This window comes from Trachymyrmex cornetzi, unplaced genomic scaffold, assembly GCF_001594075.2.
Source record: "Trachymyrmex cornetzi isolate Tcor2-1 unplaced genomic scaffold, Tcor1.1 scaffold223, whole genome shotgun sequence".
NCBI lineage: Eukaryota > Metazoa > Arthropoda > Insecta > Hymenoptera > Formicidae > Trachymyrmex > Trachymyrmex cornetzi.
In genome coordinates this window covers 1,900,029-1,912,868 of record NW_017296881.1, presented here as the reverse complement: position 1 = coordinate 1,912,868, position 12,840 = coordinate 1,900,029, and the positions used below count along the sequence as shown (strand labels likewise).

Genomic DNA, 12,840 nt, shown 5'->3' with positions numbered 1-12,840 from the left:
ATGCTGCCGCCGCTGATGAGAGTGGGGATGGGAAAACGGGAGAAGAAGGGTGGCGGGCATCCTCACCGAGCGACGGAGGTGCACGACGATGCATCGCGAATCACGAAGGTGCAAAGAAAGCACGACGAAATGGTCCGAGGTAGCCGGAAATAACGCCGCCGAGTGGCGTTGACCCGTGCAGTTGTCGACCGGTCGACGTGGTGCCGTTAAGGCAGATATCGTGGATATGGGCGCAGGTGGACGCACCAATGCAGATTGCACCTTGCACGGGCACTTCACTTTTTACCGTTCACGGTGGGACCAACGCGATATGGCCACATAAATAATCAGCCGTGTAACGGGGACGTTGATTCCGATGGGACAGGATAAGTCGGATCGTCACCGCGCGAGATGATTGATCGAATTTAGGTGGAATAAAATCCGTAACAGAAATTCATAAACCGAGTGATATGCAAGAACGTAGGCTTTCACATACGCATAATTCGCACGCACGTGCTTACGCGCGCGCGCGCGCGCGCGAGCAGAGAGAAGGGCCAAAGAAACGCAACGGGGAAATAGGTCAGGGAAGAGGCGAGGCTTCGGAAACACTCTTGTCCTCGCACACAATTGCGTCGTCGAAGAACAATTGCAACTGGAACGAAATCGCAGTCCGGTCGAAGGTGTTACCACGAGAAGGTGTCCAAACGAGAGAACGAGAGTCAATTCAGTCCGGGCCACCGCCTGGATGTACCAAGCGTACTCCAGTAACTCGTTCGCTAACGAGACATCGACTGTTAGCGGCTGTCCCTTCTTACTCTCTCTCTCTCTCTCTCTCTTTCTCTTTTTCTGTTCTCCTTCCCCCGTGTATGGGTTCCTTACGCACCGTCACGCACTATCCGGTGACCCGATTTTAAGCGTGTGAGCGAGGAACGATAGGTGCGCGTCTCACGGGAGAAGGACGACGATAGACGACTGCATTGGAAGATACACATACGTGTACGTACATGTCCGTCTATATATGTACACACGTGTGCACCACTGTACGACCTAGCACGAGAGCCACCGAGGACTGCCGACCGGATGGTGGATGTTGGATGCGACTGCGGCGAAGCTGCGCGATGCGCGCCGGCTCGACGCAGTTTTCTCTTACTCTACAGTGGAAGCAAAATGACGCCTTGTGTTCTCCATTGGCGCCGGCAAAAGGGGCAATAAAGTTCCTCGGCGTCCTCGATGACTCGAGCTTTTACTCTCGGGTCGATAAAGAGACCTCGCCTTTCTCTCCGGTAGGTAAGCGGCACGTAAAGGATCCGGAGATCTCTTCTGCTCGTGCGTATCCTTCTTATCGGGGTAAAACATCGACCCTTACAAATTGCGACAATTCGCTTTCCGAATTTGTACGAACAACCCGTGAGATCACATTAATTTATTTACTTATCTTCAATGTGAGATAAAATCGGCTCTGTTAATTTCTAATTCGTTTTGACTGACTTTAAGATCGCTTTTATTATTGCGAAGAGATTAGTGTTAATATTATTCACAATAGCCAAAAATATGTTCATAAAGTTCACACAAGACAACATTTGTATCTACTTTCCCGAATGCAAATAAAGAGCTTGTACTAATAATAAGTTACATTGAGAAAACCTTACGTATCTTGCATATTAATTTAGGTTTAAAAACTTATTCAATAAATATAATATAATTTTAATCATGTCTACTATGTAACCTAGCATATTGCAAATTTTTCAAATACAGATATCGATGCTACTTACTTGGCATGTCCTTACTTGGGCCACTACTGAGGTCGCTCATGGAACTACGAACAGAACTCCTGGCTGTTTCCTGCGTTGGTGATTTCATTTCTTGCCAACCACGCATCCTCCTATGACAAAAATATTTCCAATATAATTCATGATACAGAAAAAAATAAAAGCCAACCACTGCTCGGCAATTACATATATTTAAGATGGATTGACAAAATTATTAATACCAAAAAATATTTCGCTTATTAATAAAAATAAAATCTATATTGTATAATGTATTTATGTATTATATTGAGTTTTATTTAGAGTTTCAGTTGGGCTTACCGTTTATCCTTATTATTATTATTATTCGCATCGCCTGCTTTCTTCGATGCTGGTCTCGTGGAAGGTGACAAAGTGAGATTCTGCAATACTCTTGATTTTACTTCTTTCCTAACTGATCTCGTTCTCTGCTCATTTTTACCAGCCTCTATCTTATTCATCACAGCGTCCCAGCGACCACCCTTTCTGGCGGATCTCTGAGAACGTCTCGCTTCCTTTTCTGCATCGTCTTTCGAAGACGACTCGATCATTGCTTTGATCTTCGAGACAACATTTCTCTTTGGCATTTTGTATTTTTTCAAAGGCATCGTATCGGCTTTGTTTTGTGGTTTGGGCCTGATGTTTTCGTTCTTTTCAACTTTTTCAATCGCTGTGACTTCAGTAGAGGTCGTTGTGTCATTCATGTTGCTTGTTTCATTTGACGCCTTCTCGGGACTCTACACACACACACACACACACAGAAATTTTTTTTAAATCTCAAAAATTCCTTTCTTATAACTAATTTTAAACCACGCCTTCACGTTAACGTACCTGTAAGTAATCCATGATAACGTTTGCCCCAATAGGCGAGGGCTGGCTCCTTTGAGAGAGTTCGGTATCTCCGGTATCAGGGGTATGGTCATCATTCTCTTCCGGCGCTTGCTCACCAGGCGCCTGTAGCTTGTCCAAGTCCGAGTAAATTCCGCTCGAATCCATTTCTTCTCCGGTGAAACTGGGGCATACGCGTTCGCCCGGTGCACAGAATAGCGTGCCATCGATTACTTGTGCCTTCCTGTCGCCCCGCACAATTTCCTCGTGTGCATCCGCGTCACTCTCGGTAAAGAAATCCGAATCAGTCATTGGATCTTGTCGGCAAGGCGCAGGAAGATTAACCGGCGGTACTGCCATAGATGGTGGATCCGCACCGCGGCTGGCTGGTCTCGAATTCTCGCCGTCTCCCTGATAGCCCGCTTCCAGACTAGTGATGCTTGTGACCGATGTGACGAAGCTTACCGGCACGGTGTTACCTCTGATCGGCTCCACGGGTTTAGGGTCGAGTGGTAGTTCTTCCGGCGAGGGTGTTCTCTCGGTACAGCCCTCTTCCGCGGGTTCCACGTCAACCAGTGGTCTCGTCGAAGCGGACGCTCGGGTTAATGCCAATTTCGAGCCAGCCGATCCAGTGAGATTCTCGCAGGATGGTGTCCTGGAGCATTCCAACGCCACCGTGAAATCTGTCATCTGGTCCGGCGTCAATATACCGAGACTCTCGTCGTGTTCGAAGGAGTTCTGTTTGTTCAGCATCAAATAATGCGGAGCTGCGCTCGCATCATTGTAACCGCTCAGAGTTGATTCTACGAGACAGGTGTCACCGACATCCTCGATCATGCTCAACTGAGATTCTTCAAGTAGCCTGTCATCAACGAAACAACGTACAACATGAAGCATTCGTGAGTCCCGTAATAGAACCGCACTTGAAACGTGTGTATGATATCCATACCTGAATAAACTGCTTTTCTCCTCGCTGAGATGCACCAATTGTTGCACATCGTTCTTGTCGATGTCCCATGCGGGTGATATCGTGTATGTCTGATCTATCGCCGAATCAGCTGAAACACGAGGTTGCATTTCGCTTGCATTAACGCTACATCAGATCATATCTACATATTTAATTAATTATAAATGTGAACGCGTGAATTACTTTTGATGGTGGGCGAAGACGTTGCAAATCCCGTAAATTCCCGCGGAGTGGGGGATTCGTCCTCGCTGTTAAATTGAAAACATCCCGAGAAGATAGTTGATCGGCGACTTCCCGTCAGGAGCCTCGATGCCTCGAGTACTCTCGATTTCGGGAAGAACGACGGTCGTGCTGCTCGTGGAACAGGTATCCGACTCTCCCCTACGTTCTGCGAACAAGAGAACAGCGGATGAGGTATGAGCGCGTAATTTCTTGAATCATGCAAAGATCATCATAGAAATGATAAAAAAATGAATTTCTCCCTAGTTACAATTAATTACTGCTTAATTACTAGAGTAGTAATTTTATATATATATATATATATATATTTTTTTCTTTTTTTCAAAGCCAGGTCCAATTTGATGCGAGGTGGAGTCCATTGCCCTTGGCCTACCTCCAAATAATAACTCCATCCCTCGAGAAATGAATCAGAAATATCTCTGACAGTTGGTTAATTTAATTTTAGTTCGTAACAGCGTATATCTCTCTCTCTATCTCTCTCTCTTGCTTTCGTGCTTTTTCCTCGTAAACGCAGATAACTGCACGATTTTGTACGGCGCCTTCTTTTCGCCACGTAACGGATACATGTAACGCTAAGCGACGATGAACACAAGACAATTACGACTAATTACCAAGCTCGTTTTCTTTCTTCGGAGAGGCGCGAGATATATTAATGTCGCCACTTAAACGTCTAATAACTCAGCGTCGGAGTTATTTTTCTTTCTTCCGCGTCGATCCAAAGTGTACCATCAGAACGAGGCAAAACTGTGCTAGCGTGTCTACGAATAATAGCAGATATCGTCGATAGCTCTCCCCGTTCCAAGAAACGGGACAGCACGTAACCGACGAGTGCGTGCGTGAGTTCACCGACGATAGAACGCTGAGTATGTGGACGAGACTGAGAACTAGGTTACTGCGAACCGCTACACGGGTCGGGCTCCCGACCGTGAATTACTGGCGGATCCTCTCTTTTCCTATTGCCGAACCGTATTAAAATTTTCATAACCGATCGTCACCGTGCCGATGATAGAAAGAGAAAAAAAAAAACAACGCACGGATATAAATGACAGTGGTAACAGTTCTGCTCATCACGCAGCGGCGTCGAATAATCTGTCCAATTTATCTAAGGTAATCAGGCTAATTTATCTAGAGGCGCCAAAGTGTAAACAACGCAGCGGAAGTACGTATTTTTTTTTAATATCATGACATATCCTTCGTTCGAGCTTACGCACGAGCGTGACGTTCTCTTCATCTCGCGTTTACATCACTAGATACTCTAACGGAATCCGACCATGAGCGATTGTATCAAAGTTCTACGAGAAGGAAAAGTATATATACTTCTACCTTGTATACATTACAATCCTATTTTAATTTATACTGTCTCACTCTATAACTTTAAATGTAAATAAACTGCCTGTAAGAATCTTCGCGGTTATTATTACGTAAATAATACATTTATACAGCGATAAGATATAATTTGCAAACAATTGGAATGTTCTTATCAATGAAGTTAATTGCACTCACTTTTATATGCGATTTACTTATCTTTGATTTATTCTTGGAGTTACAAAACTATCTTTACTTTAACCTATAACTTTAATTAAGATTATAAAGTAAGACAGTAAAAGTTAGAGTGAAATAACATACATATATACAGAGAGAAAGTATTTATATCTTTCTCTTTCATAGAATTTTGACAAAATTGGCCAGATTGTATTATCCATAATCTTAAAGTTACAGATTAAAGTAAAAATAGCGGTGTATCAACGAGTACAAATTATAAGTAAATTGCCTACAATGAAAAAATGTTAGGTGCATCAACAGCATTGTTTCAATTGAAAATAATCTTACGGATTCACTAATAGCATTAATGAAATTAATTTAATTTAATTAAAACAAGAACATGACATATTTCATTAACAGTATTATTGTGCGTGGGTGCGAATTAATTAATTTATTTTTAATTAAAATAATGCTATTGATGTAGCATTTATTTCAGTGTATAAAAGCAATTGCAGTTCGTTGATAAGTCCATCCATAGAGTACAGAAGTTTGCTGCAACATTGTTGCAACGTTGGCAATGTTGCAGTAATATTGCTGGAATGATCCGCGTTGTACAAATAGTGTACATACATTTTGTTAGAATCAACAGAAGCTACGCGGAGCGGCAACGTAATGGGTCAGCAATCATCACGGTCACATCTGTTTCCCGCCTGCGCCTTTCACATCCTTAGATTTTATTCTCCATCGTTATCGAAATATCCATTTTCTCGGTGCTTCGCGCGCGGGTGTGCCTAAGTATAATATATGCGGGCGCCGCAGCACGAGGCGACGACGTGTTGTCGCGGCAATAAAATGCTAAGGCGAACAAAAAAAAAAGCGGCGAGTCAGCATAGCGGTAGAGCCGCTATCGCGAGGAAAGGGAGAACGTGTGTGAGCCGCGAATTAAAAAATTGTGAATAAAATTTGCATGCCGAGCGAGGCGCCGGCCATGCCCGGTATGCAAAATGAAGTGGCAAAAGACTAAATCTCGCACGGGTTTATCCGCGAGGTTTAATTCGAGCCAATTTGTGCCGACGCGTGTTCAACAGTTCATGGTTTGTTACTTTTCGAGATGAAAAAAAAAAAACCGAGGGAAAACCGCCCACCTTTAATACCATGATGTGCCAAGTGCAGCCTAGTGCGTCCGCGCCTCTTGGATGAATTACAAGGCAATCTAATTTTTACACCACTCGTCAAGTTTACAGCGACTAAAAGTCGTCGAGTGATATAAAATATTTCTTTTCTCCTTTCTTGCCCAGAGGCGAAATCGCGGAGAAAATAATACCGCCGCACGTTTATGGTGTACCACATATTTCTATTCAGGTAGAAACTTAAGACCGTATTTTATTATGGAATTTCTCATGCCGCAATTATCGACTTGTATGTCACGCAATTAAGATAATGCGCGCGGCAGCGTGACTTGTAACACTGGTTATATATCGACGGCGTAGTTGCCGGCGCGGAGTACCACGGCAATTGATTATAATTCCAATGGAATACATTCCCGCGTCCGTGGCACGCGTTTACGATCGACCGCCGAGCCCTGTTCATGAATCCATGATCCAACAAAGATTGGCAGCTACCACGACGCGAGTAGCGTTGTGCGATAGCGTCCTTTTTTTCCGTTTTAAATTTCAGTGCTTTCCAGCAAGAGACATATCGGTATTCAGAGTCCGTTTTTTATTTCAAGACTATCTTAAGTAATGTCTTATGTTGATTCTATAATGAGTCGGTAGTCCTAAGTCTCATCTCTCGGTGAAGTTGACCAATAGCCAATTTGTACGACTAACGCTGATTGGCCAACTTCACTGATCAAGACTTCCGACTGCAGACTCATTGTAGAATCAATATGAAGATGCTAATACAACTCTCTGATTGGTTCATGACATCTTAAGACTGCACTTAAGAGTCTTAAATATAAAAATCGAAATACTGGCTAGAGAGTGCTTTCCATGTACATCCGTTTTTACCAATGTAGATTACTTTAATGTCGGTTCAGCTTACTCCTCATCCTTTTCTGATTCTTAGAGCTAGAAAAAGATGAAGAGTTAGTTGAACCGAGATTATAATTAAATTACATTGGTAGAAACGGACATTAATGACGTAACAAGTTGATGACATAAAACATTATTCTATCTTTTTTGACATTCAATGAGTAACAAAGACAGAATGAAACTTGTGTTGGCTTGTGTCACTAAGGCCCAGTTCCACAACTCACGGTTAACTCTTAACCGAAGTTCAATTTGTTTCTCATCTCTTTCCAGTTCGAGAATTGGAAAGAGACAATGAATAAGTTGAACCTCGGTTAAGAGTTAACCGTGAGTTGTGGAACTGAGCCTAAATGGAAAGCACTCAATTTAAAATTGAAAAAAAAGCTTCTTGTCACGCCGGAGAATACATTTAATCTGTTCTCTTTAGCTGAATTTTTTGCACGGTTCATCTTTCCTCTTTTTTTCACGTTGAAGAGAAAAAAAAGGAAAAAAAAAATAAATTGTGTAAGATCAGGTAAAAAAAGAATAAACTCAGTGTAACACAATAAATCATTGTATCCTTGTTTGCTAATTTGAAGAAAGATAAAATGACCATTGTGTTACATTATGTCTCTTGCTGAAAAACACCATTTGTCTACCTGCTGGACGGGTAAGCTCGAAGTTGCGTCTATTTCCAGAATTCTTGGCAGAGGATTGTGCGTCTTCGTACATTAGCGACTTCACTTATCGGACGTTACGTAAGACAGAGTGTTGAACCATGTTATCGGTGTCAATGTCAACAATGCACACTGAACATTATAGTTTCATCATTGTGCAGTTGATGATTGGGAACGTGGCAAAATCTTACACACCTGACCGAGTACTGCACTTTAAACTGCACGTAAATAAAATAAAAATCAGAATTGTATAATCATCGTAGAGATAAGCTATCGTAAAAGTTGTTTGTCGTTATTAACATTCTTTCGCGAGTCCACGATTATTACGAGTTGAAATAAAATCGACAGCCGTCCGACGGGTAGAGAGACTGCCAGGCTCGTCTCCGGGCGTGCATATAAAGGCACAGTGTGCATTTATAAGCACGCGCCGTAAAATCGTATAATTAATTTCAATAGAACCCATTGACACAGTCTTTCTTGACGAGATCACCATATGCGAGGAGACAGCCACTTGTTCTATCCCATCCAGTCGCGCGCCTCACTATTTCCCATTGACGAAACTCGCAACAAGTTACCACGCGATATTCCGAAGAGAGGAAGAAACATACTCTGTGTCATTGGCATCTCTCGCTGCGCGGCACTGACCAGTGACCACTGACCAGGTCGCGGATCTCCCCACGGGCAGCACGCTGAACGCGGCGCTGTGCCGAGTTTTTCCGCTGCGGCGTGAAACGGACGGGAGGGAGGGAAGAAGAAGCGAGGACGAGGAAAGCAAAACAATCGCGCGGTGCGCGGCGCGTTGAGCTCGCGAAACGTCGGAGGATCGATAGCGACTAAACGACAGGCCGCGATCGCGTCGCGGTCGACGCGGCGTGGCGTGTACGACAATAAAACGTTCCGGATTCGCTTCGCGATCCCCGGCTACACCTGCCGCGTGCCACCACCGCCGCCGCCACCGCCGTCGTCGCCGTCGTTGCCGCGACCGCCAGGCGCGTAGCGAGCGACGATCACTCTATCCTGTCGGAACACGGCCGGTATTCGCATTCACCAACCCGTGAATCCGCGCGTCGCGTCGCTCGCCGCCGAGTGGCCACTGCTGTGTACACTGTACACGAGCAACGTTGAATTATCGTCATTATGCGAAGCAGGCTGCTTGACCGCTCGATATCGTCGCATCGCGACGTACGTGGCAGTTTTCAAGGACATCCTGGCGAAAATACAAACCGGAGCAAGTCGAGTGTAAGGGAAGAGTAACAGAAATGTATATATGAGAATTTCTAAAAAGCGAAAATTGAGATATCGATACGAAGAAAAAATATTAATGTTTTTACGTTTTGCCTCAATTTTCGCCTCTTAGGCCGTTTCACAATTCATGTTCGTTATCTCTTTTCAATTCTAGAATTGGAAAAAGATGAGAAATAAGTTCAACTTCGGTTAAATTAATCGTGAGTTGTAAAACTGGGCCTTAGACCGTATATTCGTTATATGTAGTCCCTTTTATTTTAAGACCGTCTTAGGTAATTTTTTAAGATGCTAATACGACCCTTGTGATTGACTTATAACATCTTAAGTCTGTCGCACGCTCTATAACAAGTCGTTACTGTAGCTTTTAAGTGTTAAACCGTAAGAAATTGATCAGTCACAGTCAAATATGAGAAGAATAATCTACTATGATTAGTCAATTTTTTACGGCTTAAGAGTTAAAGCTTAGGTAATGGCTTATTGTAGAAAGCCTATGTACTTAAGACGAGTAAATATAAGAACCGGCCATGAATACCAGTCCTAGAAGCTTCATTTACGCTTCTGTCACTTTCCCCTTAGGCTCATAACACACAAAAAAAACTTAAGCAGTAAGAAAATTAACATGGTGGATTTGCTGTTGCTTAAGACCGTCTACAATGAGAGTAACATGATAAGATATAAGAAATCGATCAAGTACAGTCGAATGTGAGAAGAATAATCGATCATGATTGGCCAATTTCTTACAGCTTAAGCTATAATCACACTATAGCGATTGCACAAATGCGATTAACGATTTTCAATCAGTTTAGAGCAAAGCAATCGATGACTACCTTACTTCGATTGAGAAGTAATTGACAATTGCTAATTCAATCGCGCAATCGCTAGTGTGATTACGGCTTAACGGCTTACAACACAATATTACTCTCATTGTAGACAGCCCATTACATTATGGCCTTACAGTCTTTACTGTAATTGGCCAATTCACTTATTGTACACATTTTTCTGTGCACCATATCGCTCTTACGATATTTCACTTCTACTCCGATTTTTATTTTCGCCAAGGTAAGATTTTTTTTCGGCCTACCTCCGGGATTTACCTGTGTCTCTTGCATCATTTGTCTATTTTAGCCGAGAAGGAAAGATCACAGAGAATTCGCGAGATGCGTGCCTGTAGTAATTTTGTGCTATAATGTACGCATCTATAGCTTAGTTTAGAAAGTCTCGGGAATCTTCAAGAATCTTCTTTACGGTCTTCCCACGCGTTAACTGTGAAATTGACGTTAACTGTGAAATTAATCTAGTCGTCGGAGCGCGCGGGATTTTCTTAAAGGCGACCTTTGATTTAATTAAAAGGTAAATAAATAAAAGGAAACACGATTTCCTTGATCGCATCACCGGGGCCCCGACACATTTATTATCCGGCGTCTGTCACGTTGGAGGACTGTTGGCGCGCCGTGTATCGTGCGTATTTCTCGCGTGCGGTAAATGGAGCACTGGGAAATTCGCCAGTGTCCAGATTATCTATCCGCGTCTGCGCCGTGGAACGTGCTCTAAATTATGTAAAAGTAGCATCGTACCTCGTCTTCGCTCGTGCATGCGATCCAGCTGTGATATTATTTCGCGACATATCGCCATTTACCTTATTCTTTTTTTCCCCCGAAGTACCTCGGATTGCGCGCGAGCGAAACGCGACTCAGCGACGTCGGAGATATACTGAAATTAAACAACCACCTTCTACGCGACCGCTGTAACGAGAATCCACACGATTCGAAAATCGCAAAGTGACCTTTTCCTCGGCAAGCGATTCTGCGCGATTCAGCGAAACAATACAAATATGAGCAAAGCAATGAATATATTTTCGTTGTTATTTGCCCATCGAAGTATTTGCCTTTACCCTTCCTTTCTTCCTCTATTCGTATTAATTCGACCTACAACGTTGATAGGTTTACAACTATTTCACTCGACGCCACGGTTTCTCTTTCTAGATCGGAAGCGAGTTTACCCGGGAAAACGATACTCTCGATAACAACAAACATTCGTTTACCGTGAATCGGCGATATTACGATTAGCGGAGAGAGAGAGAGAGAGAGAGAGAGAGATTCGAGTGTGGGTTTCCGCGCATTTTTTCCTTTTTCCTCCCTCGCTCTCTCTCTCTCTCTCTCTCTCTCTCTCAACCCTTTCGTTTCAGGAGGAAATTTACCTTGGCCATGTCGTGGGTGGGACCTCGACGATTCGGTACTCGACTCTCCCCAATCGTTCCCAGATGTCCGTCCCTCGTTTGCAACTGATTCGAACGGGAGTGTCCCAAGTCACATGCCCATCGTCGTGTACCCGCACGCGAAAGGCTCACACCGGATCGCTGCTGCGCGGCTGAACCGTCGACGTCGACGACGCACGGCGTAACGGATCTCGTCGCGGATAACGCGACGCCTCGCGTCGCACCGCCGTTCCCTCGCAAGCGCGACGACGCTCTCAACGTCGGCGTCGCTGACGACGGTGTTATTGATCGACGCCGTGCGGAGGCGTCGCTGTCCGTCGCTGTATCGCGTCGGGCGGCGGGGGGTGGAGGGATCGCCATCGCCGGCGATCAGGGAAGAAGCGTCAGCGAAATATTTCAGCGAAATATTTTCGTGGATATTCGGGGGTGGGACACGGGACTGGGAGCGTGAAAAAAGTACTCCCGGCCCGGGAGGGTAGAGCGAAATCTGCGAAATCACCGAGCCGAAATGAATCGTGTCTCGTATACGTTGCGATTACTTGTACGCGGATGTTTCATTGCCACTAAGCGCCTTTCGAACGTTCCTATTCTGATATACCGATTACCATCAAAACGATCAAAACACTGTGTTGCGCGCGAAACATCTTAACGTCAACACAGCTCCTTCTCTGTTCTCCTTCTCTGCCTCTCTCTTTCTTTCTCTCTTTTTTTCTCCTTGTTTCAGTAATAGCCCGCCTGAAAGCAGAGGAAGTTACAAACGTAAACGATGTTACTCCGGGTTGGCAAAAGAAACTTTTTAGATCTCTAAAAATAACGCGTCTCTCGCTAATAATAAAACAACAAAGCGCCGTTGAATGTAGTACAAAAGTTTTGGAGCTACCCTTTAATTTGTTCGCAACCTTGGGATGTAGATACTTCCCCCTGAGTCACGAGCCTACACGATACCCTGGACAAGAGGGATGCGTGATTCATCACTTGCGGCGTTACACCGATACTTCTATTTTTTGTTTTCCGTATCGGGTATGCACGTATAAGGGCCATGGTACATAGAACAGTATAGTTAAATAGTAAGACATATAAGCAATAAGGAAATCAACATACAGCTGTTTACTACTGTTAACTTTGTGGCTTTATAGTCTCTATTGTGTGATTGCCGATTCGCTTACTCTTTACTCTCTAAATTCTTTGTTTCGAAGTGAATCTCATTCCGAAGAGTAAAATCTCTTAAGAATTGAAAATTGAGCCACTCTTTTTCAAGACTGATTCAATTTTCACTCTTTAGAATGAGATTTCACTCTAAAGAATTTAGAGAGTATGTTTTACCGTTTAAATTTTTTTGTGTGCCACGACTTTAATGAACTGTAATCGTCACGCGTTATGGTTACTTCGATGAAGAACATTAATCGATATTGAC

At 43.8% G+C, this 12,840-nt stretch overlaps 1 protein-coding gene across 1 annotated transcript in view; it reads right to left on the bottom strand.

Moving 5' to 3' along the window:
- The window catches only part of toc (toucan), a 22,104-nt gene extending 10,111 nt beyond the window's left edge, over positions 1 to 11,993 (bottom strand). Inside the window, 6 exon segments of the mRNA XM_018506093.1 lie at positions 1,752 to 1,861; positions 2,067 to 2,500; positions 2,595 to 3,453; positions 3,541 to 3,649; positions 3,742 to 3,946; positions 11,409 to 11,993. Coding sequence (XP_018361595.1) covers positions 1,752 to 1,861; positions 2,067 to 2,500; positions 2,595 to 3,453; positions 3,541 to 3,649; positions 3,742 to 3,946; positions 11,409 to 11,786 — 2,095 coding nt within the window. The 5' untranslated portion in view covers positions 11,787 to 11,993.
- Positions 11,994 to 12,840: the final 847 nt, after the last annotated feature.